The 24,232-nt window shown below is 38.5% G+C and overlaps 1 protein-coding gene across 1 annotated transcript in view; it reads right to left on the reverse strand.

The window, feature by feature from the left end:
* LOC101412266 (tripartite motif-containing protein 5) overlaps positions 1–24,232 on the reverse strand; it is a 57,127-nt gene that overhangs the window by 15,903 nt on the left and 16,992 nt on the right. Inside the window, exons 8-10 of the mRNA XM_071218363.1 lie at positions 1,820–2,295; positions 1,145–1,240; positions 260–490 (exon numbers count right to left, since the gene is read on the reverse strand). Of these exons, the coding sequence (XP_071074464.1) occupies positions 260–490; positions 1,145–1,240; positions 1,820–2,295 (803 nt within the window). The remainder of the gene's footprint in view (positions 1–259; positions 491–1,144; positions 1,241–1,819; positions 2,296–24,232) is intronic.

The raw sequence follows: 24,232 nt of genomic DNA on the forward strand, positions 1-24,232 counted from the left end.
GCTATAGACCGTAAATGGATTATAAGGGGATATTAGGACCACCTTTAGTCCAAAAAATTAAACAACTTAAATGAAATGAGCAAATGCCTACAGAAACACATTACCAAAAATTGACTTAAGAAGAAATGAAAATCTAAGTAAATCAAGTAAAGAATTTAAAATTGTTACACTTTCCTGATTAAAAAAACCCCAGATTAAGATGGCTTTACTGTTACCTTTTCCCTAATCTGAGAGGCAGAAGCTCCTTCTCCAGTCTTACCTGCAGCATCTCCACACTTGATCCCTGCAAATGATGTTCCACGTCTGAGATGAGCGCTCTCAAAAGCTGGCTCTGCTTGATCAGATCATTCTCTTCCTTTGCCAGGGTATCCAGAACTTTCTCCTTCTCTGTTTTCAGCTTTTGCAGCTCCCTCTGCTCCTCGCTATTCAGGACACCTCTCAACTTTTTGAACTCTGCCTGGATATGTTCTCCCTCATTCTGTATCTGACTCTTCAGGAAGGAGGAAGAGAGAGAGTGTCAGTCAGTTTAGCAGGCAGAAGGCTTAATTTTCAATAGACTGGGAGCCAGAAAGGGAGCTATGTACCATGGGGAGATCTCATAGGACTTAGAGCAGGAGGACTTTATTAAAGAAGCTTTTTTCCCCCCATTATTTTCCCTTCATCACATCCCAGAACAATGACCTCAAGTCTGTCTCAGGGATTTCCATCCTGACCCCAGATTGGATACTGGGTGAAGCTTGGTTGGCAGGCAGCTGTCCAGGACACTCATGCCTTCCAGCATGATTCTCCACCAACTCCCTCCTTTATCTCCTGCTTAATGTTGAATCCTGTGGAGAGAATCCTGGACCACTGCCAAGCATCCTCGCCAAAAGGCGTCACAGGGTCCAACAAAGTAAGAATAGAGTGCAGGATTCACCAGCCTATAGAGTCCCTTTATATAGTCACCTCCAAAATATCATTTGTGACATACTCACTTTCCAGTCTCCAGTCCCCATCAGGGAAGAGACTAAGAAAAGCAGGAATCATGTAACTTCTGGACTGATTAACTGTCCGTGAACAAAGAGGAAGGGGCCTCCTTGTGACAAGAAGCATAGGTGCTACTCAGATTCCTCTCACAATTCCCTCAGGAAGAGTCCTCTTTTACCTTCCAGAGAGCTCTCTCTTTTTTGATGTCTGTTTCTAAAGTCTCAGCTTCCTTCTGATCTGTCCTCAGCCTCTCCAGAATAGTCTGGAGCGTCTCCTGTGAGAAAAGAATCAATATCAGAGTTAAACTATGAGAGTTCTTAACACCTGGATAGAACATGCATTGGGGTAAATACAGGATAATCTTGGAAGATGAGAAATAACAGAAATTGTGAGACAGGCAATTAGAGTCTTTGACTTGGAAGAAAACTTGAGGAGGTGAAAATATTCTTTAAGTCCCAAGCAGTAGAAGTCACCATTCATTCTTTTGCCAAGATTAAGAGCTTGAGTCTATCTTGTCCTGGAAGAACCTGATCCTCCAGAATGGAATGTCCTTTCTTCTCAAACCACGAAGCTCTCTAGTTGCCCTCTTGCTCAGGGCACAATGAGAACTTATCTTGGGCATTAAATCTCCACTCATCTAGAATAAGGTACAAAGTAATCTATGTTTGGCCAAGAATGTATACTAGGCTTATCCTTTATTTAAATGGGTGGAATGCACAGGAATGTCTTTTAGGCCTTAGAAGTCGAACACAGGGTATAGAGTGGTAAATGTCCTCAATAGTAGAGTGACAAAATAAAGTAGGGTCCATCAGGTCCCCTTTCTGCCCTCTCTCCCTCCATTTTTGGCTCTCACCTGGTACTCCTTGGCTACCTCCTCCAAGAGGAATGTGGGATGACCACGGTGCTCCCGAGACCGCTCACAAAGCCAGCAAATGACTTTCTCATCCTCCTTACAGAAGAGCTGGAGTTTCTCTCCATGCTGTGCACAAAGAAGTAACTTTGGCTGTTTTCCTGGGCCCAACTCCACCTCCCTGAACTTCTCCACTATGTTGGCCAGATGACGATTAGGATGGAGGTTCTCATGCTGGTAGCTGGTCCGGCACACAGGACAGCTGCTTTCCCCTTCTTGGCTGATCTGTGACTGCTTGCTGTTCCCTGTGATGCAAGCTTGGCAGAAGCTGTGGCCACAGTCTATGCTCAGGGGTTCTGTCATGAAGTCTAGGCAGATGGGGCAGGTCACCTCTTCCTTTATGTCTACCAGGATTTCTGAAGCCATTGCCGCTGCTCCCCTGCTTCTCGCTGTCCTGACTTCTGAGGCTCTTTTATTTCATAAATTCCTGCATGATTGGGATAATTAAAAGGAGGCAGGTTAAGAAAGATAGGAATAAAAAGGATATTGATTATGCAAAACTCAAGATGTGCCAAGACCAAAATACTGAAAAACAAAAACAAGGGTGAGAAAAACAAGAAAGGGAGTTTAATGGCTGGGTAAAAATGGATTTCCATAATGATTCCAAACCTTCTTCCTACTTCATGTCATTTGATAAATTTCATCCTTATCTGCAATGATTATTTTACTTTCTTTTATTTTGTTATTTCATTCTTCTTTGTTTGTTTGTTGTTGTTGTTCTTTTCCTTTACTCTTACTGCACAGAAAGAAACCCTGATGCCCTTTCTACCAAGACCCTTGTGGGGCCCATCAGGTATTGTTTTGTTTTCCACACCAAAGGTACTGATGCCTCAGGGCTTTTGCACTTGCTCTTCTCTCAGCTGATTCTTCCTTGATTCTGCTATGACTTACTCCCATACGTTGAGCACCATACATGAGTCTCTTTACAAGTCCTTTCATATTCTCCCCTTACACATCTCCTTTCAGAAAGGCCTACTCTACCTTTTATCTACAGCATAACCAGTTCCATTTCTTGCTGTACATCTGCAGTAGTTTCTCTTATTGTTACTATACAATACATGACAATGAGTGCACACATGATAAGAACAAGCCTTTCATCAGAGAGGAATGAGATACGGCAAGTGAATAACAAGCATTACTTATATTCGATGTACAGAGCTGGGATGAACCTAATGTATTCAGTGTCCTCCTTCCGAGGTCTGTCTCCTACCACACAGAGTTCAACAAATTCAGTAGAAGTTAATACACAAATCCATTAACACCCAAAGATATGGGGGTATAGAAATGGATATATCCAGACCAGCTGGCAAGTTCTGAGTAGTCTTCTGTTTGCAGGCAGAAGGTTCATGTTGGCTGGGAGATGTGCCAAAGACATTAACAGGAGCCCACATGTGTGTGTGTATGGATGGTAGAGAACGAAGGGGTACAGATATATTTAAAGATCACACATGTCAGAGACCTAAGAAAGAAACACAGATGGGTTGTCTGTTGGTCTTTGGAGAAAAGTCTCCAAATATAGCATGATGTCATTCAACAAACTATCCTTGATAGATTATATGCTAGGAGCTGGACTGAAGTCCCAAAATATAAAGATGAGTTTAAATAGAGTTTAAATCATTATGAAAACAATGGTCACCTGAACAGTCAAAAAAATTAAATAATTAGCCATACATGTACAAAAGAGCACATATGTCAAACACTATGAGAGATAGATGTGTTACTGGGGAATCAAATGATGGGGCAGACAGGCAGTTATTTAAGAATTCCAACTTGAAAATATAAAGGTCAAACTGAAAGATGAAGAATATGATGGAAATATGGGATAAGAATAGAGGAAGATTACTTAGCTAGGAAAAAATGCGTACATGAATGCCCTGTTCAGAGAGGGGACAGCGTGTTCACTCTGTAGCCACCTGCCCTCATGGCTGTGCACGCACCATCAGCCAGAGTGAGTTTTAAAGAAGACATCAGTCTCATCCCTCCTCTTCTCAAATCCACATCCTCCAGAGTGAAGCCTGAATTTTTAATTATGGACTTAAGCTCACATGGCCCATCCCCTCCCACTGCCTCATCCATCTGACCCACCCCCTGCTCCTCTCTACACATTGCTCTCCAATGCACACTAGATTCTCCCATAGGTTTTTTTTTCTTACCACTCCAGACAAAACCCCATCTGAGAGCCTTTACATCCCTCCTCTCCTTAAAAACCATTCAAGATCACCTTCTTACAATGAGGCCAAATCTAAAATCTATTTAAGATTATAAAGTCCTCGGGACTACAGCCCTAATCTAGCACTTTTTAATTTTTATTTATTTATGTATTCTTAGGAGTTACCGGGGATTGAACCCAAGACCTAGCACATGGGAAGCAGGCGTTCAACCACTACGCTACATCCACTCCCCTGCTTGTTGTTGAAATGCTGTATCATTGACATTGCTGCTTTTTTGCATACTGTATTATTTAATTATGGTTTGTTTCATTTTTCTTTAACCCCGCCCCAAAATGGAATCTCTTGTAAGCACTTAATATTTATTGTATTTTGAAAGGCTTTTAATTACAATTAGGTCACCCCAGGAGCATTATGCCTTAAAACTTTAGGAAAAATTAAAAAAAAAATAAATGAATCTGTTGGTTTCAATGTATTAGACCCTGTTGATTAAACAGTCAACCACCATCAGATATGGACCTAGTCCAAGTGTAAGTCACAGTCTCATGAGGAGGCAGATGCCTTGAACTCTGAAAAGGTGGAGGAAAGGAAAATACACATTAGAATCTGTGCAACACAGGCAACAGGGTGGAAAGTGCTCACGGTGAGGAGACCGTGGCCTTTTCTGAGATATTACCAACTCCTTTCCCTAGGCCTGAGCACGCGAAAGTGAACTGGGAATTGAGGTAGTAAGCAATGCAAAGGTGCGTCTAAGATGAGGAAACAAGCTCTAGCGCACAGAGGACACCCGGGGTCGGCCAGGCTCCTGAGGCAGACAGAGCCCAGCACTCAGGGAAAAACCTATTTCCTGTGCCTGGAAATTCTGGGGGGAAAGTGACCACGGGAGCCACTGCAGGGATGGGCAGCGATCAGTTCTTCCAGCCTGTCGACCCAGGCTGTCTCCAGGTCCTCCTCCAGGAGACAAGACCGCCATTTACTCGGCACTCGGGTGGCTGACGCAAGAGACTCCTTCTTTCACTTCAGCACAGTTCCGGCCCCAAATCAAACTCCCGCAAGCACTTACAGTTTTTTCATCACAGGTTCTATCATCTCTGTCTCCCTCAAACTTCCCAAAAGGCAGGCCAGGGGCAGTGGGGTCCGGGATCACTCACCAAACCCAGGAAGCTGATCTCCACAACGTGCTTCCCCAGAATTGCCGCGGAGAAATGCAAGTTAAATTCTCAGTGGCAGACAGGGGACCAATGAGAGGCCGCCACGTAGGCCGGCTGAATACTGCGAGGTGGGGGCATTTCCCGGACTTGGGTGTTGTCCTGAATGATATCGCAGGGACACACGCTGGACATTAAATATCCTACCATAACCCACTGAATGGACTGGCGGAGAGTGTAAACTACAATGTAACCTATAATTCATGGGGTGCAGGAGTGTTCCAAAATGTGTTCACCAATTGTGCAATAAATGTGCCACAATGATGAAAGAGGTTGTTCCTGTGGGAGGAGTGAGGGGATGGGGTATGGGATGTATGGGAACCACTTATATTTTTTAATGTAACATTTTTAGTGATCTATGTATCTTCAAAAAAATACAACTTAAAAAAAATAATAAAGGGGGGGAAATGCTTTCTGGTGCCTGGCCAGCTAGGCAGTGACTGCTTTCTTGTTCCTCTCCCAAATATTTCTAGGCCCCAAATACATACCTCAGGTGCAGGTTTCCATCTTCACTCCAAATCTCCATCCTATCCTCTAAGAGATATTAGGTGAATGTTTTAAAAACTAGTTATTTTTAATGAGGACACACTATCTGAATAGAAAGAAATTGAGTTCCAATTGTGTCATCTCTGCAGCCTTGCCAGAAGACTCAGTATGTCAGCTCAATTCTATAAGTACTAGTTGAGCTTATCATACATATTCAGGCCATTTGCAAGTCATGGGGATAAAATAATGGCCAAGAAAGCCTAGGCATGTGACCTGTTGTGATAGAGAGTCTGATGGAGGACATAATCAATTATGAAGCTCTGTAATTTTGGCTGATATGTGCATAACGATAAGAAGTTGTCAGTGGAATGGGAAAGTAAGGTTAATAAAGGATCTTCCATTTATGAATCCAAGAAAAAAATTTGCCCAAATATCCCTGAATCTTAGGAGTCCATTCATTGATAAGCAATTTCTGTTTCTTATCCCAGCAAGCTAAAAGAGGAAGGATTTCCTGGACTTACAGAGGGACAACAATGTCAGCAACTAATGAGGCAAGTGAGAACAAAGAAATTAATAGATGGTACTATTCAAGGGCAATTTTTTATTGAGTTATGTAAACAACTTCAGAGCTTTTTTCCCCTTTATCCTCCTTTTGTAATTTTACACAGCATTCAAAAAGCAGAACTGAAAGATTTTACATTTACTTCAAGTGCTTTTGTGCCCTCTTGTCCATATGTTCTTGTTCTGACCACATGTGTCAGATGGTCCAGCTGCAAGATGATGGAACATCCACAGCATGGGTCCCTGAGTGACATACATCTTCACACATTAACCAAAGTGAGACATGTAAGGTGACTAAGAAATCAACATCAGGGGATTTAAAACACAGATAATTTTGTATTGTTGCTAATCAAAAGAATAATAAGCTAATCTCCATTTACAAACTTTTTTTTATTCCATTATAACTATGAGGCAGGAACAGATAACTATAGTTGCATAACTGAGCCATTTTGTCAGTTTCACTTTCTTGAGAATAAGCAAAGTTTGTTCTACCAACTAAGAAACTGATGTTTTTCAAATTGAATGATAATACTTATCTCAATTTTATACCGATTATATTCATAGAGCTGCTAGTTTTCCCTTTGCCATCATTGTTATCGTGTGTTACTATCACCGAAATATCCCTCAGACCCACTCTACACCTTCAAACCCTAAGTTTCATCAAGGCAGGCAGGACCTTGATTTTTTGTTCAGATTATCTCAAATTGATAATAAGATATAGTACACAGAGAGTGATGATTGAATATATTAATATACAGATATTTAGCTAGAGATGTAATTTTAACTGTATTGAACATCCTGATGATAAGAAAGTTTTCTGTTCTATTGGTGTTCTTAGTGAGCATAATTGCTGCAGTACATTGAAATTCCAAAAGAATTAGTATTTATATAAACCAATTTACAGATTTTAATTGAACAGTATTTCATATTCTCTCTGTTTTCTTCCTAAGGCTTACCCACAGATTTATCTCAATGCTTTGTGCTTAATTCCTTCCTCCCACCACATTCTAGTCATAGTATTTCTTACTTTGACCACATTTTTCTGAAAGAGGAAATGTTAAATCACCATGCATGGGCCAAAGAGGGAGATCTTTCATTAGATTCCTCTCTAGTAAAAGTTGTAGGGACTGGAGGGAAAACACAGGTCCCTGGTGAAGATTTATTGTTCCCTGGTCACTGAGAACAGCGTAAGCAGGAACATGGAACATGCCAATGTGCTTGGCTCTGGAGATAAATTCTGTGTCGTGAGAGAATGAGCATGGCCACATCCCAGTTTCCTACTGGTCTAGTTTTCTCCACTGATTTCTCTCTTCCTCTAATCGAATGCATCATAGGAGTTCCAGGGAAATCATCATAGTCCTCCTGACCTCTGGCATCCTCTCACATTTTCCAGGTGAATTTCTTATAGTCTCTTTCCAGACATCCCAAGGCAGCACGAGTTACAAGTTGCAGCATGATTCAAAGGCTTTTATAGTCCTATGCTGTCCTGTCTTAATCTACATTGAAATACATAATGTGTGCTGGAGTCTGAGTTTAGGCAGGACTTGGGGAAGAAGCATAGAGAAAACTAATGTTTAACAAAGAAGAACATATGTAAATCAGGAGACACCTGAAGATTGTCCTGCAGCAACTTGAGATTGGACTGCTAACCTCAAGCTGGAACTATTGGTGGGAAAAATAATAATTAAAAATAAAGGGAATTCTTGGGAGTTGTAGAGAAGGGATCCTGACAAAGAGTCAGCTCTAAAACACTCATCCCCAACATGTGTCTTTCTCACATTCTAGCAGTGCATGCACCTCAGGCAAACACCTGACCAAAAGGTGTGTAAGGAACCTATGAGGCCAGATGTGATTTCATTTCAGAGATTCAAAAGAGAGAGGAGGAAAATGATGAATATTTTATCAATGGGAGGGTTGTGAAGGAAAGCACTAGACCAGAAAGAGGTCTTTGTATGAGGGAGAATATCTTTGGTCACTACCACCAATGCCCCTATCTCACTCCGGTGCTTTCCACAAAAATGTATTTTTATTCTAAGACCTTCTTTCCCTCCACATGACAAAAAGGTCAATCTAGAATATACCTAAAAATGTATCTACTGTTTTTAAACTCTGCACTTACCTACCATCATATTTCATAATCCCATCATCTCCTTTCTGAAGGATGTTTAAATGTAAAATGCTCCAGCATCCATGTGGAATCTGAGCCTCCTCTTGACATAGAGGTGCAATGGACACTACCAATCCAATGTCCACAAAGAAGAGGTGGCATTGGATTGGGAAAAGTGGACATGGTGGACGATGGGTGTGGGGAAAGGCAGGAAGAGATGAGAGGTGGAGGCGTCTTTGGGTCATGGAGCTGCCCTGGATGGTGCCTCAGAGGTAATCACTGGACATTGTAAATCCTCACAGGGCCCACTGGATGGAATGGAGGCGAGTATGGACCATGATGTGGACCATTGTCTATGAGGTGCAGAGGTGCCCAAAGATGTACTTACCAAATCCGATGGATATGTCATGATGATGGGAACGAGTGTTGTTGGGGGGGGAGAGGGAGGGGGGGGTGGGGATGAATGGGACCTCACATATATATTTTTAATGTAATATTATTACAAAGTCAATAAAAAAAAAAAAGAAAAAAAAAATAAATGTAAAATGCTGCCACCACTTTAAAAAAAAAAAAAAAAAAAACAACTTACAGATTTTTATAACAGGGAATGTACAAACCAGCAAGAAATGATAGTATATACCCATAGAAAGACTTTTACAAGAATCTTCATATCAATTGAACTCATACCTCCCTAAAATGAAAACATCCAGGAGTATATCAACAATTTAATGGATAAACAAACCATGGTGTATTCATTTAATGTAAAACAACTCAACATTAAAAACGAACCACTGGGAAGCAGATGTGGCTCAAGCGACTGGGCTCCCATCTACTGTATGGGAGGTCCTGGGTTCAGTTTCCGGGATCTCCTGTTGAAGACCAGCTGGCCCATGCAGTAGGCTGATGTAACAAGAGGACATAACAAAAAAGAGACATAGAAGAAAACACAAAGAGAGACACAACCAAAAAAAAGTCATATCTGTATGATTCCAAGTATATGACATTCTGAAAAAGGCAAAACTATAAAGACAGCAAAAAGATCAGTGGTTGCCAGGACTTTGGGGGAAGATGGGGAGGGCCGAATAAGAGGAATACAGAGCCTTTTTAGGGAAGTGAAACTATTCTTGTTGATATTGTAATGGTGGACACATGAAAATATTCATAGAACTGCACAATACAAAGAGTGAAATCTAAACCATGGGCTTTAGTTATTAATAATGTATCAAAACTGGTTCATCAGCTGGAAAAAATATACCAGAATAATGCAACATGTCAATAATAGGAGAAACTGTGGGAAGAGAAAGGATATATGGGAATTCTTTGTACTTCCTCCGCTATTTTTCTATAAATCTTTAAACAAAGGTTATTTAGGGAAAAAAAAGTCATAAATATTGGAACAGAAAAAATAAAACAGTCTGGATTTTCAGATGACAGTAGAGTTTATGTAGAAAATCTAAGCAAATATAAAGGCCAACTATTAGAATTAACAAGTAAATTAAGCAAGGCCATGTGACATAAAGATGACTAAAATTAAATTATATTTTATAAATAAGCAATAAATACTTGGAAATTTAAATCTGCACATTTCTTTACAATGGTGTCCAAAAACAAAACATATAAAATATTAATAATCTTATATGTATTAAAGAGATTTATTTTGTATGTTTACCTTTCCCACAAAGAACATTCCAGGCCCAAGTGGTCTAGTAGTGATTCTATAAACCATTTAAAAAATAAATAACATTATACAGGATCCAACTTGATACTGAAATTGTATAAAAAAACAAACAAAAAAAGTAATACAACAAAAACAACAAAAAGTAATACAAGCACACACGTACACACAAACAAAAATGAATATGTAAAATGGGAAACCTGAATAATATTGGAAGATTATATCAACATCGATATTTTGGTTATGATATTATACTATAATTTTGCCAAACATTATTATTGAGGGAAACTGGGCCAAGTATTATTTTTCAGCTGGGCCTATGAATCTATGATTATCCCTAGAAAAACAAAGTAAAAAGATGCCATTTTTGGAAATTCTCTAGCGTTCAACTGTTCCTCTGGTTTTCCATTTGCTCTACTGTGGGAGGCAGACAAGGCCAAGCAGATGAATGCATGAGTTTGTACATTCTGGAATCTGTCAGTAGTATTGAGGGGAGTGGGCTTGGTGTCAAGGGAGATGAGTGATCAGAGAAGAGGCTACAGTCCTGGTTAGACTCCCATCATCAAAGCAAAGAAGAAAAAGGTGGGAATTTATTGAGGGGCCACAAAAAACACGATATAATTGCAAGTAGAAGTATCAAATTTCCCAGATACCTCTGATTTTACCCTCATTAAGACGCCTCAGTTCCTGCCTGCTCCTGAAGGAGGGCAGACAGGAAGGTCTTCTTTTCTTGTCCCAGATTTCAAACTGATCCAGATGGCAGGGACTTCAAAATCCTCATTCACCCTATGCCTTTTGGAGACGTACAGTTTCATAATCTTATAAGTTCTTTCATTATCATGGAGTTTTGGCATTTTTCTGCTTTTTCGTGAATGTGGAATAATTTTATTTTTCAAAAGATGATTAATTTTTCAGAGATTTGAAATCTAATTTAGAATTGTTATGTCAATTAAATTTCTTTTTTGCTTTCTGTAATAAATCACTGTTCAAATGTGCTATCTTTTGTTGAAATTTGTGTGAAATAATCAGGGGAAGACAATATATTTCAGTATATTTTATTGCCTAATATATTCTTTCAAAGATCAACTCTCTCTAGTATATGAAGAGAAAGCAATATAGCATCTGGAAAATGCTGAACTACCTTCCCAAACCTGCAATCCTTGCCCCAGTTTCAGAGAAGACCACATGCTACTATGGTTGTTGCCACCTATGACACCAGCTAGTGGTTGTTTCAAACTTAACAGGCTCAGAGGTGAAGGGGCAAACTCAAGGAAGGGGGAAAACTGCTGAAAGGGTTAATTTATCCAACACAGCCAAGGATTTTGAGATTACGAGTCCCATAGATACAGCTCCAACCATTAATCACCAAAAGGGTCTAAGAAATGTTGTACTCAGCAGTGCAAAACAGGATCAATTGCTTAATATATAGTAAGATCTGAAGTCTCTAGAACTGAGGGCAAAGATATCATTGTAAAGCATTATCCTCTTTACTTTACCTTTCTTGCAAAATATTAAATATTTATAAGGTACTATTGTCAATATTAATTTACTAAAATTATATGATATTGTTCCTGATGAACATGATATAATAGTATGACTAAAAAAAGACAATTGACATGACTTGTGTACAATCAGTGTATTTCTCTCCATATCTTGAAAAGAAATCACTTTGTTATTGTCTCAAATATTCTCAAAAACTGAAAATGGTTAGGGTCTAGAAATGTACCTATAGCTCCTCAGTGGCAAAGCAACTCTGAGGAGAAAAACAATGTCCCACTTCCCACTCAGAAAGACTAGATGAATATCAGATCCTCAGTTGAAAGGTACATAGTACTAGAAAGACATGGTGGTTTAAGGGGGTCTGGGCATGCTGATATAAAAAAGACCTGGGATGGACAACAGAGAGAGAATATGAGTCAGGATCAATAAATTGTCCATTATCATCCTCGTCCAAACAGGAAGGTCACTAGCATCCCATCCCAAAGAGTACAGACCACGTGTCTCTATTCCGATCAGTATCCCAGGTCCCCAGAGTTGAAAAATTTCTGGTCACCCTAGAGTGATGGCTCTAAGTACCATCTTCCATCTCTCAGGCTTCTCTGGGAAGGGAATGGGAACGGCCCTCAGCTCACTTCTGAAAGAGGAGGATCCTTGCTCCCCTTGCCCAGGGGAAAATTCCAAAAGATGGGGGGCACTCAGATTAGACAAATGGTGATCCCTCCAGAAAACAAGCAAGGCCCTTTACTTTTTCAAACTTTCCTTCTTTCAAGGCTATCCCTCCCCCAGACTGGAGGCTGCCCTCCATATGCAGTTCCAGTACGAAGCCTACAAGCTGGCTCTTTGTTCCCTTTAGAGCAGCTTCAAACCCAGAAAGGAAGTCACCTGTTTCCTCAGTACTTTCCTCCCAGACGTTCCCATCCTCTGCTCCCCCAAACTTCCTCCCACACCTTGATCCCAGCTATGAAGTCATGTAGAAGAGTGCAGACAGCCCAGAATACAGGTGTGGTCAGGATTCATTCACCAAACCCAGAACTACAAAGGAGTCCCTCCAGAGGAGGCAGATGGGGCAGGGGCAGTCAGAGGGTTAAGAGGAGGGGCTGGGGCCAGTGGGAGGTGGCCCCTTAGGGTCGCTGGAAAACAGTAGTGCCTTAAGGCTCTCTGGGGTCTACGCTAGGTTGGCTCCCATGACACTTTTCCCAAAACTTACACAGTTTCTTGTAGTTTTTTGTTTGGTTGGCTTTTTATAGGCCCCAAATTGGTTCCTATGAATTCAAACTTCCCCTTCATGTCTTTTTTTTTTTTTTCTTTTTTCAGTACAGTGGATGGAGATTGAAACCAGTACATTGTATGTGGGAAACTGGCAGCTGGCACTCAACCACTGAACCACACTGGCTTGCCTGAGTTGGTTTTTTCATTTGTTTTCCTTGTTGCTTTTTTTTTTTTTTTTAGGAGTCACTGGGAACTGAACCAGGAACTCCCATGTGAGAAGCAGGTGCCCAATTGCTGGAGCCACATCTACTCCCTCATTTCTGGTTTCACGTGGCCCCATAGAAGTCCCAAACCTTCCTAATGAATCATTTTAAAATGCATGATAAGTTTTTTTTTTTTACCCCACCTCCCAAAAAAGTAGATTAAATGATTCTTGCAGACTGCCTGAGGACTAATAATTTTTATTCTATACTCAAAAGTACTATCTAATATTCAGGCTCCTTGAAAGCCGCTGGGTATAAAATTATGATCCAGAAAGGATTGGCAGTGAACTATGTTTAATACAGAATCTGATTAGGATGACAATCAGGTATAAAGTCCTGTGAAATTTGGACTGAGAGAGTCTAAGCAGCTGTCAATGTGAATGCTGATAATTAAAGCATCTGAGCTTATTAGGCACATGAACCTACTGGAGGAATTTTGCCACTAGTTTGATGACTAGTTCCTGCTTCTTATTGAGGCAGGTTAAAAGAGGGGCAAGGCTTTGATGCAGTAAACGAAGGACAACTGTGGAATAGTTCTGTTACACAGCAACTTCTGAGGATTTAATTGATTGTGTTATTAAGGTGTAATTCTCAGCTGAGACATATTGAAGTATCCTCAGTTTTTTTTTGCCCTTTTCCTTAAACCTCAAAGAAACTTTGCTAACTTCACAAAAATTTATAAAATAGTGTAAGTAACCTAGTTTACATTTCCTTCATTTACTTTTGTTCTTGGTCTGGCTGTACAAATGTGTTTTACAATTTTAAATGATTGACTACAGCATGTTCATATGGAAACTCTTCAAGGTAACCCACTTTCAACAGTGTATAAAGGTCTTAGAAGCTGTTTCCCTACTAAAGCTTGGTTTTTTTTGTATGTTTTTTTGTTTGTTTGACTGGTTGTTTTTTGTTTTTGTTTTTTTTTTAAACAGGGCACTTTAGTTGACTGGTATCATCAGGTTTCCTAACTTTACCTGTGCATGGTATTAGGTCTGGACCCAGTATCTTTAGATTGATGTAAGGGATTTCAATTTATCTTTACATTATTTCTCACTGGGTCCAAAAGATGGGTATTCCAGAAAGTATACACTTGTGAAATATACTTGGAAATTTGTCAATGACAAATGTCTGAATCATTGCATTCACAAGGATAGAGTAAGTGCCTTTAGATAGAGTCCTCTTCCAGTCTACTTTGGGGCCCCTAAAAGCCACCAACTTTCCAAAAAAGAAAAAGAAAATGAATCATCAAAAGGTTCTGGAAAAGGGGGAGGTTCCTTGGACAGATGGTATTCATAATTGTGTTTACAAGGAAAATCATTTCTAGTCCAAATCAAAAATGTCATCAAAACTGAAACTGAACAGTGAATAAGAGAAGAAAGAAAAAGAAAGCTCAGAGCTTCCACATAGTTCCACTCTCTTCTATTAAAGGTACTGTTTGAAGAAGTCAAGAGCCAAAACAAAACAGCCCCCAGGAGCAAAACCTGGAGAGTTACAATAATTTCCTTCAGACTGTAATGAAGAGAGAGGGAAGCAAATAAGAGTTTTTTTTGGGAAAAAAACATAAACAAAAACTCTTATTTGAAATGATCATAATTCCCCTCTGTCCAGCATTTTCAAAAGATACACAAGGACTTTGCTGACAGTGAAGAAACCTCTTTTCCTAGTTTAAGTTAGGAAGGAAAACTTCAGGTCATAGTTCAGTTATTTATTTACCTCCACAGAATCAGCTTGGGGATCAACAGAAAAGGCAAAATTCAGATTTGTAAATCATCATCAACTCTGCATACACAGACACTAAAGATATGATAAATCTGTACGGGAAAGACAACATGCTGAATGGTGGGACAACTCCACCAAAAAGGAACTTCCACAGTTATGCTCAATGCTCAAATAGGGAGGATTAGAAGTGACCATATATTGGGCAAAGTAAGTTATGCCTTTAGGGTAATAATACTGAACGTTAATAGACTGAATTATGCAATCAAAAGACAAAGACTGATAGAATGTATAAAAAATATGAACCATCTGTTGCTGTCTACAAGAGACAAACCTCAGACATAAGGACACAATCAGGTTGAAAATGAAAGGCTGAGAAATAATACTCCATGCAAACAGTAATCAAACAAGATCTAGAGTAGCAACACTAATATTGGACAAAATTTATTTTAAACGCAAATCTCTTATAAGAGATGAAGGTGATTATATATCAATAAAGGGGCGATTACCAAGAAGAAATACTAATTATTTATGCACCTAACCTGGGTCCCCCAAGATACATGAGGTGCATACTTTCAACTGAAAGGAGAAATAGATGTCTCTACAATAATGATTGGAGACTTCAATATGCCACTCTCAGCATTGTAGAGAATAACTTGACAGATGATAAAGAAACAGAGAATTTGAATAATATAATAAATGAACCACACCTAACAGACATTTATAGACCATTGCACCCCAAAATAGCAGGATATAGCTTCTTTTCAAGTACTCATGGAACCTTCTTCAGGATAACCAGATGAAAGGTCATAAGACAGGTCTCAATAAATGTGAAAAGATTAAATTATACAAAATACTTTTTCTGATCATAATAGAATGAACCTGGAAATCAATAACAGAAAAAAAAAAGGGGGGGGGGGAATCGCAAATAGATGGAAATTAGACACCACACTTACATAATCAGTGGGTCTAAGAAGAAATTCCTAGAGAATTCTCCAAATATCTTGACATGAATGGAAATGAAAACACAGCATATAAAAACCTGTGGAATATGGCAAAGGCAGAGCAGAGAGGGAAATTTATAGCCCTTAACACTTACATTAAAAAGGAAGAAAAAGCTAAAATTGAAGACCTAACTACATCCTTGGAGGAATGGGAAAAAGAACAGCAGACTAATCCCAAACCAAGCCAAGTGAAAGAAAGGAAACATATCAGAGCAGAAATAAATGACACTGAGAACAAAAAAGCAGTAAGGAGAATCATCAAAACCGAAAGCTGATTCTTTGAGATCAACAATATTTACAATCCGTTAATTAGACTGACAAAGAAAAAGGAGAGAAGATGCAAATAAATAAAATCAGAAATGAGAAGGGTGACATTGCAATTGACCCCACAGAAATAAAAGAGATCATAAGAGGATACTATGAACAATTGTACAGCAACAATTAGACCACCTAGAGAAATGGACAAATTCCTAGGAACACATGAACAACTGACACTTACCTTAGAAGAAACAGAAGACCTCAACAAACTAATCACAAGTAAAGAAATTGAAATAGTCATCAAAAACCTTCCAAAAGTGAAAAGCCCAGGAACATTTGGCTTCACAAGTGAATTCTGCCAATCATTCAAATACAATCTAATATCAATCTTGCTCAAGCTCTTCCAAAAAAGTTGAACAGGAAGGAATGCTACCAAATTCAATTCTATGAAGCCAACATCACACAAATACCCAAACAAGGGAAAGATAATAGGAGAGAGGAAATTTACTGACCAATATCACTAATGGATATAGATGCAAAACTCCTCAACAAAATACTTGCATACCAAATCCAAAAGCACATTAAGAGAATTATACACCATGATCAAGTGGCTTTTATCCTAGGTGCAAGGGTGATTCAACCTAAGAAAATCTAAACCACATTAATAAACAAAAGAAAAATCACACTACCTTCTTTATTGATGGAGAAAAGGCATTTGACAAAATACAACATCCTTTCTTTTATATATGTGTGTGTGCATATGTGCTTTTATATTTTTTAAAAAGATACTTCTATTACATAAATGCTACATGAAAAATATAGGGGATCCTTTCTTGATTAAAAACACTCCAAAAGACAGTAATAGAAGTAAGCTTTCTCAACATGGTAAAGTGTGTATATGCAAAACTTACAGCTAGTATTGTTACTCAATGGTGAAAGAGTGAACATTTTTCTTCTGATATCAGGAACAAAAGAAAGAATGCCCACTGTCACCTCTGTTATTCAATATTGTGCTAGAGATTCTAGCTAGATCAATTAGGTAAAATAAAGAAATAAAAGGCACCCAAATAGGAAAGGAAGAAGTAAAACTGTTGCTATTTGCTTATAATATAATTCTATATCTAGAAAATCTCAAAATAATCCACAACAAAGCTACCAGTACTAACAGACAAGTTAAGTAAAGTGGCAGAATACAAGTTTAATACAAAAACTTCAGTAGCATCTCTATACACTACTGATGAGCAATCTGAGGAGGAAGTTATACAAAAAATTCATTTATAAAATGAATCAAAAAATCAAAAAATTCATTTATAAATTCATTTATAAAGAATAACCTTAATTAACAACAAAAAGGACCTGTATTCCAAAACCTACAAAACATCGCTAAAAGAAAACAAAGACCTAAATAAAAGGAAGGACATTCTGTGTTCATGATTTGGAAGACTGAATATAGTTAGGATGTCAATTCTAGTCAAACTGACTTAAAGATTCAATGTAATCCCAATAAAAATCCCAAGTTATTGCAGAAAGAGAAAAGCCAATTATCAAACTTATTTGGAAGGGTAAGCAGCTCTGAATAGCCAAAAATATCTTTAACATGAAGAATTAAGTTCAAAGACACTTACTTCCTAACTTTGAAGCCAATTACTTAGCTACAGTGGTAAAAATAGCATGGTACTGGCATAAATATAGACATATTCATGAATGGAATTGAATAGAGAACTCAGAATTAGACCCTCACATACAGAGTCAAGTGATTTTTGACATGGTTGTCAAGCCTAGCAAGCTGGGCCAGAAATGTCTATTCAACAAATGGTGCTGGGAGACCTGGATAGCCATATCCAACAGAAAGAGGATCCCTATCTCACACCTTATACAAAAATTAACTCAAAATGGATCAAGGACCCAAATATAAAAGTACAACCATAGCACTTCTAGAAGAAAATGTAGGGAGACATCTTCAAGATCTTGTGATAGGCAGTAGTTTCTTAAACCTTACATCCAAAGCACAAGCAATGAAAGAAAAAATAGATAAATGAGACCTCCTCAAAATTAAACACTTTTTGGTCTTCAAAAGACTTTGTTACCAAAAAATAAAAAAAGTCTTTGTCAAAAAAGGTAAAATGCAGTCTACTGGGAGTGGATGTGGCCTAAGCGGTTGAGAGCCTGCTTCCCTAATGGGAGGTCCCAACTTTGGTTCCTGGTGCTTCCTATGAACAAAAACAAGCAAGCAAACAAACAAAAGAAAACTCAGGGGATCCACTGTGGCTCAGTGGTGGAGAGCCAGCTTTCCACTTGCGAGGTCCCAGACTCAATCTAAAAAAACAAAAAATTCAGCCAACTCAATGGGAGAAAATATTTGGAAACTACATATCTGACAAGAGTTTGATATCCATGTTATAATAAGAGCTCATACAACTCAACAATTAAAACAAAACATTCCAATTAAAAAATGGGCAAAAGACTTGAATAGACATTTCTCCCAAGAGGAAATACAGATGGCCAAAAGGATATGTATTAGGGAAATGCAGATTAAACCACATTGAAACACCATTTCAGACCTTACAGAATGGACATCATTAAAAAAACCAGAAAACTATATTGCTGTAGAGGATGTGGAAAAAGAGGACCACTCCTTCACTGTTTCTAGGAATATGGAATGGTGCTGCTCCTACAGAAGACAGTTTGGCAGTACCTCAGGAAGCTGACTAAGAACTGCTGTATGATCCAGCAATCCCATTTCTAGGAATATATTCAGAAGAACTGAAAAAGACGAGAACTGACATTTGCACCCCGATATTCATAGCAGCATTATTCACAATTGCTAAAATAGGGAAATAGCTCAAGAGTCCATCAAACAATAAATGGTTAAGCAAAATGGGGTATATACGTACAATGGAATACTATTCAACTGTAAGAAATCAGGATGCATATGGCAACATGGATGAACCTAGAGGATATTATGTTGAGTGAAATAAGCCAGACACAAAAGGACAAGTATTGTATGATCTCACTAATATGAACTAAGTATGATGAGTAAACTCATGGAGGTAAACACTGGAATATAGTATTCTAGGAAATAGAATGTGGGTTGAGAACAGGGAATGAAGCTCAATGTATGTAGAATTTTTATTCAGAATTATTGTAAAAGTGTGGAAATGAATAGAGTTGATGGTAACACATTATAGTGATTATAACTAACCCTGTTTATTTATAAATGAGATTGTGCTTGAAAGCAGTAGTCTGTGGATGTAAATGTCACATAAAAGGAAACTAGAGAATAATCTAGGGTATGAATAATATGTTATTTCAGTGCTGGATGAAGATTGTGGTTAAGAGTATAAAATAAGAATGTCCTTCCTTTGTGAAATGTTAAGGATATGATGATACATGGGACAATTACAACTAATATAACTTATGGACTATAGTTAAAATAATACTGTAAAATTTTTACAGTAATTGCAAAGAAGATAGTATATCAATTCTAAGAGATTGGGGGTAAAAATACACCAAATGAAAGATATAGGCTATAGGCAGTAATAATACTTTGATGATGCTATTTCATAGTTTGTATCAAATGTTTCACAACAATACAGGGTGTTGGTGGTGGTGGGTAATGTATGGGAGCCCAGTATGATGATATGCATGTTTGCTTTTTAAGTTCACAACTTTTACTATATACTTATTGTTTATGTATGTTCATGTGTGAATGATACACTTCAATAATTTTTCTTAAAAGTGATCAGGTAAAAATCACCTGCACACTTGCTGAAGGATCCCACACCAGCTACCGATTCTCACCAACATAAACTGGGGTTCAACAAACTTTACCATGAAAGTCCAGATAGTAAATATTTTACTGTCTATGCCTTTGTTTTGATTTGTTTTGCTTTGCTACTTATAAAAAATGTAAAAGCATTCTTAGATGGAAGGGCATATAGAAACAGATGGCAGTCCTGTCCATTGTTTGCCAATCCCTGACCTAGACCTTGCTTCATAAATAATATGAAGGTCACTAAAAATGGGTGGATTAACACCAAGCCTAAGGGAGACCAACCTGTTGTCTCAGGACATATATTTCTTATAAATCTGTTTTGCAAACAGGAATGAAATGAAATGAAATTCTAATTACAATTAAGTTTTAATTACATTTCATAATGAGATGAAAGAGGCTGCTGCAATTTTAACACAAGAGAATACAACATAAAAAAGAAAAACAGCAAAGAACAATAATATTTACTATTCAGAAAGATAAGGAAAAATTATATTTCCTGATAGAGTGATTCTATTTTAGAAAGTTAAGTCAAGCAAGGCAAAACTATACAGAATACCACACACACACAAATATTGGGCATCCATTAATTTTACTATCAAAACTTTATTACCAATGTCTAACTGACCCTGTGTGAAGAGATCCCATATAGAACTCTGGTCTATGTTAAACTACTTAGCAAACTCTACTACTGCTGTTCCTCTTTCAGTTCTTCATGAAGGCCAAGCTCCTTCTCGTGTCACACTTGGTTTTCTGTGTCCTGAATGATTTTCACTTAATTGGTCAAGTCCTGCTCGTCCTCCATTATCTTCCATTAAAGCAGGGGTTCTTAACCTGTTTTTTTCCATGGACCCCTTTGCCAGTCAGGTAAAAACTATGGACCCTTTACTAAGTCCACACTATACTGTGTATTATTTAATAACTATATCACACCTGCACCAACATGTCCCCACAAGAATAAAGTTTTTTTTGAATTTCAGTTCAAGCTCATGGACCCCTTGTTGAGAACCCCTGTTTTAAAGGATCCTCCTTCAGGTAACCTAACAGAGTAGACAAAAATAAACTACCATGATCCTGCATAACTTGTATCACACGTGTAAATTTAACACTTACTTTTTACATTTGTTTTTCTCCTTTCAAGTCTGGAATCTCCATAAGATTCTTTCCATAGCACACCACCTGCACCATGCTTGCTATATTGGTGTGCAATAAAAATTTGTGAATAAGCAAGCAAATTAATGGATTAACATGATTTATGCATAAATTATTGAATATAATTACTATATGGATTTTTAATTTTCTCTAAATATAGGTGGATGAATTGGAACAACTTCTACAAAATTGATTAGATATAATAAGTTTTTATCACATTTTTGTGGTTCCTGGCATGGGCAACAAGTAGCTTAAAGAATGAATATTTTATGTAAAGGAGAAATGAGTTGAATTGTAACTAGGCTTCCTCACTGCAACTAGGCTACCCTCCTTCCACTACAATGTATCCTGGATTTTCAGTTCTTATCTGCTGTTTAATAGGAGCTGTCCACTGACATTAATAAAACCCCATGTGTACCAGTACAAAAATTAGTATGAGATTCTAATTATTCATTAGCACTCTAATGATTTAGTTCCAAGTTCTATTATAGATGCAATTATATGATATTTTTAATCATTTAGTTCAAATATTCCTGTTCTATCTAGAAGGTGCAATTAAGTGGAAATAGCACATGTGTTAGAAATATTTACATGATGACACATATTTTTAATAAAATTTAATTGAAGTATATCATTCATACATGAACATACATAAACTATAAGTATATAGTAAAAGTTATGAACTTACAAAACAAACATGCATATCATTGTACAGGGCTCCCATACTTCACTCCATCACAACACCTTGCATTGTTGTAAAACATTTGTTACAAACTATGAAGTAGCATTGTCAAAATATTACTGTGTATTTTTTCCCCATCCCACCCAATTATTAAAACCCTGTATTAAGAGAATGTTCTCATGTTTGTTCTATTAACCACCAGTACATCTCCCATCACTGGATTCCCTATATTATACAACCTTATGCTTTGTACAATCCATTTCAAGTGTACATTCAGTGGCTTTCATTTTCATCATAGTTGTGCTGTCATATATGATGACACATTTTAATTATAAGATAGTACATAGTATTCCTCTGACATAATCAGTTCCTGATTTAGCAAAGCAATCCTGAGAAGTATATTCAGTGATGTAGATAATAAACATATAGCATGGTAATAGGCTATAGAGAATCTAGCATCTCAGGAATGGAGATGAATTTCATAATAAAAATAATCAGAATTTAAAAAAAGATGTCAGACTTACATTTAAAAGGAAGCTGGGGTCACATGTTTCCCTTTCACACAGGTCAATAGCAGAATAGTACATAACCCTCACCATGTTACTAACCTGTGCCGTCTTGTTAGTAGATTTAGGTGAAAGTCCCCACACAGTAAATAATCCTATTGGCATTATATCCAATTATCCAGCATTTGACATTTCTACCCAATAGAGTGCAGGGCGATTTTTTTTTTTAAGTTTTACATTTTCCCTTTTGAAAAACATCAAAAAGCAGTAACTCAATGTATAACCATTTTTCTGGTACAATTTACCAACAATATGCAGTGATTTCAAAATATTCATTGAAGTTTCATTCATGTGGCTATTATCATCCATAAATACAAAGCAGTTTGTCCCCAGGAGATAAATTTAAGGCTAAGAGAGGAGAGAGCTCCAAAATGGTGGAATAATGAACAGGCAGGCTGCAATCCCCCTCCAGAAATTGCGGGAAGGTAGACAGATTTACCTGGCAGAAGGGAAGCCAAGGGACTACAGTGGCGTTTGGAGAGGGTAGCTACAGAGGGGAGCCCCAGTTGGCCATGGTGGAAAGGGAACCCATGGGACATAGGATATTCAAGCTAGCTCAGAGGCAAGAGAACCAGGGAAGTGACCTGGCTGGACGGCCAGCGCTCAGGCTCCTAGAGTGAGTTAAGTCCCCCACCCCAGGGAAGTGTCCCAGTACCCAGCAGGCTTTTGAGATGGGGCAGCTGCAGGGCAAGTAGGTGTGGGGGTCTGGCACCCAGCCAGCTAGGAGAATAGAGGGGAGCAGGGGAAGATAGGGCTGGTGGACCAAAAACAAAATAAAACAAATGACACCACACAGCCCGGAACAGGTCCTGGGAGATGGGATGGCAGAACAAAGCAGGGCTGCAGCACACACCTGCCCTGGGAGAAAAAGGAAATGGGTCATTGAGGGGGCAGGGTGACAGGCACCTAACAGCACCCCCAGCCTGGAGAGGCAAAAACCAAAACTTTAGAAGTCTAACTGGCCTGAGGTAAGATGGTGGGCAGACACAGATGACAAGCCTTAAGAAGCATTCAGAAGCCCAACCCCACTGGAGGAGAGGAGTTCAGTGGTCAAATTCCTGCTTCACTTATACAAGGTCCCAAGTTCACTAACCTCGTAAAAAAAAAAAAAAAAAAAAAAAAAAGCCTTGACTGGCCTAAGAGATAAGGGGGGTAGGGAGAGGCACCACGTGAGTTAGAGGACATCCAGCCTTGGGACAGGGAACTTAAACTGAGAGTTTTTCTTTTAGGTTATGTGGTTAGTTATTTTGTTATGATTATTATTTTTTAATTTCTTATTCTTTTCTCTATACCCGGTTACCTTACCTAGGGAAGGCAGACTTGCAAGGCGATTGAATGGTGAGCACTGGCAGCCTGTAGCGTTGTTTGTGGCCTGAGAAGGAAGCCCTTTTCGTTTCTGTTTTGTTTTGTTTTTAGTTGTTGCTTTCTTTTTTTCATTTTCTCCTTTTTTTCTCTTTTCTCCTTAGGTTAACAAATGTACCATACTCATGCAGAATGGGGGCGGATGTTCAGGGGTGGGGTGAATGGGAATCCTCTGTATTTTCTATGTGACCTTGCCATAACCTAAAGCTTCCTGGAAAATAAAGTGAAAAACAAGATACCAGGGGAACACATAGAAGAAATTACTGTTGTATATAAAATATAACAGATCTTACGGTGATGAAATGTACAATGCAAAAAATATATATATTTTTTATTTTATTGTTGTTATTTTTTGTTGGCTTTGTTTTGGGGGAGCTTTAGGGCTACAGAATGGTTGCAGCTGTTGTAGGATCACTGGTCCAGAGTGTTGGTGGTGGGGGATGTGTGAGGGAATGTGCCTGGAACAAGCCTCAATGAAGTGTGCACTCATGTGGTCATGGGATGTTAGCTCGGTGGGTGGAGTCCCACAGAATACTTGATGGAATATTGAATTCCATCCTGAAGAGTCCTCCTACACTCTCTCACAGAGTGGTGAGAATTTCTGGAGTACATGGGCAGTGCCTAGCAAAAGAGGATGGAACAATGCAACAGGCCCTTGTTATTGATGCCT

This window comes from Dasypus novemcinctus, chromosome 10 (assembly GCF_030445035.2).
Source record: "Dasypus novemcinctus isolate mDasNov1 chromosome 10, mDasNov1.1.hap2, whole genome shotgun sequence".
Classification (NCBI taxonomy): domain Eukaryota; kingdom Metazoa; phylum Chordata; class Mammalia; order Cingulata; family Dasypodidae; genus Dasypus; species Dasypus novemcinctus.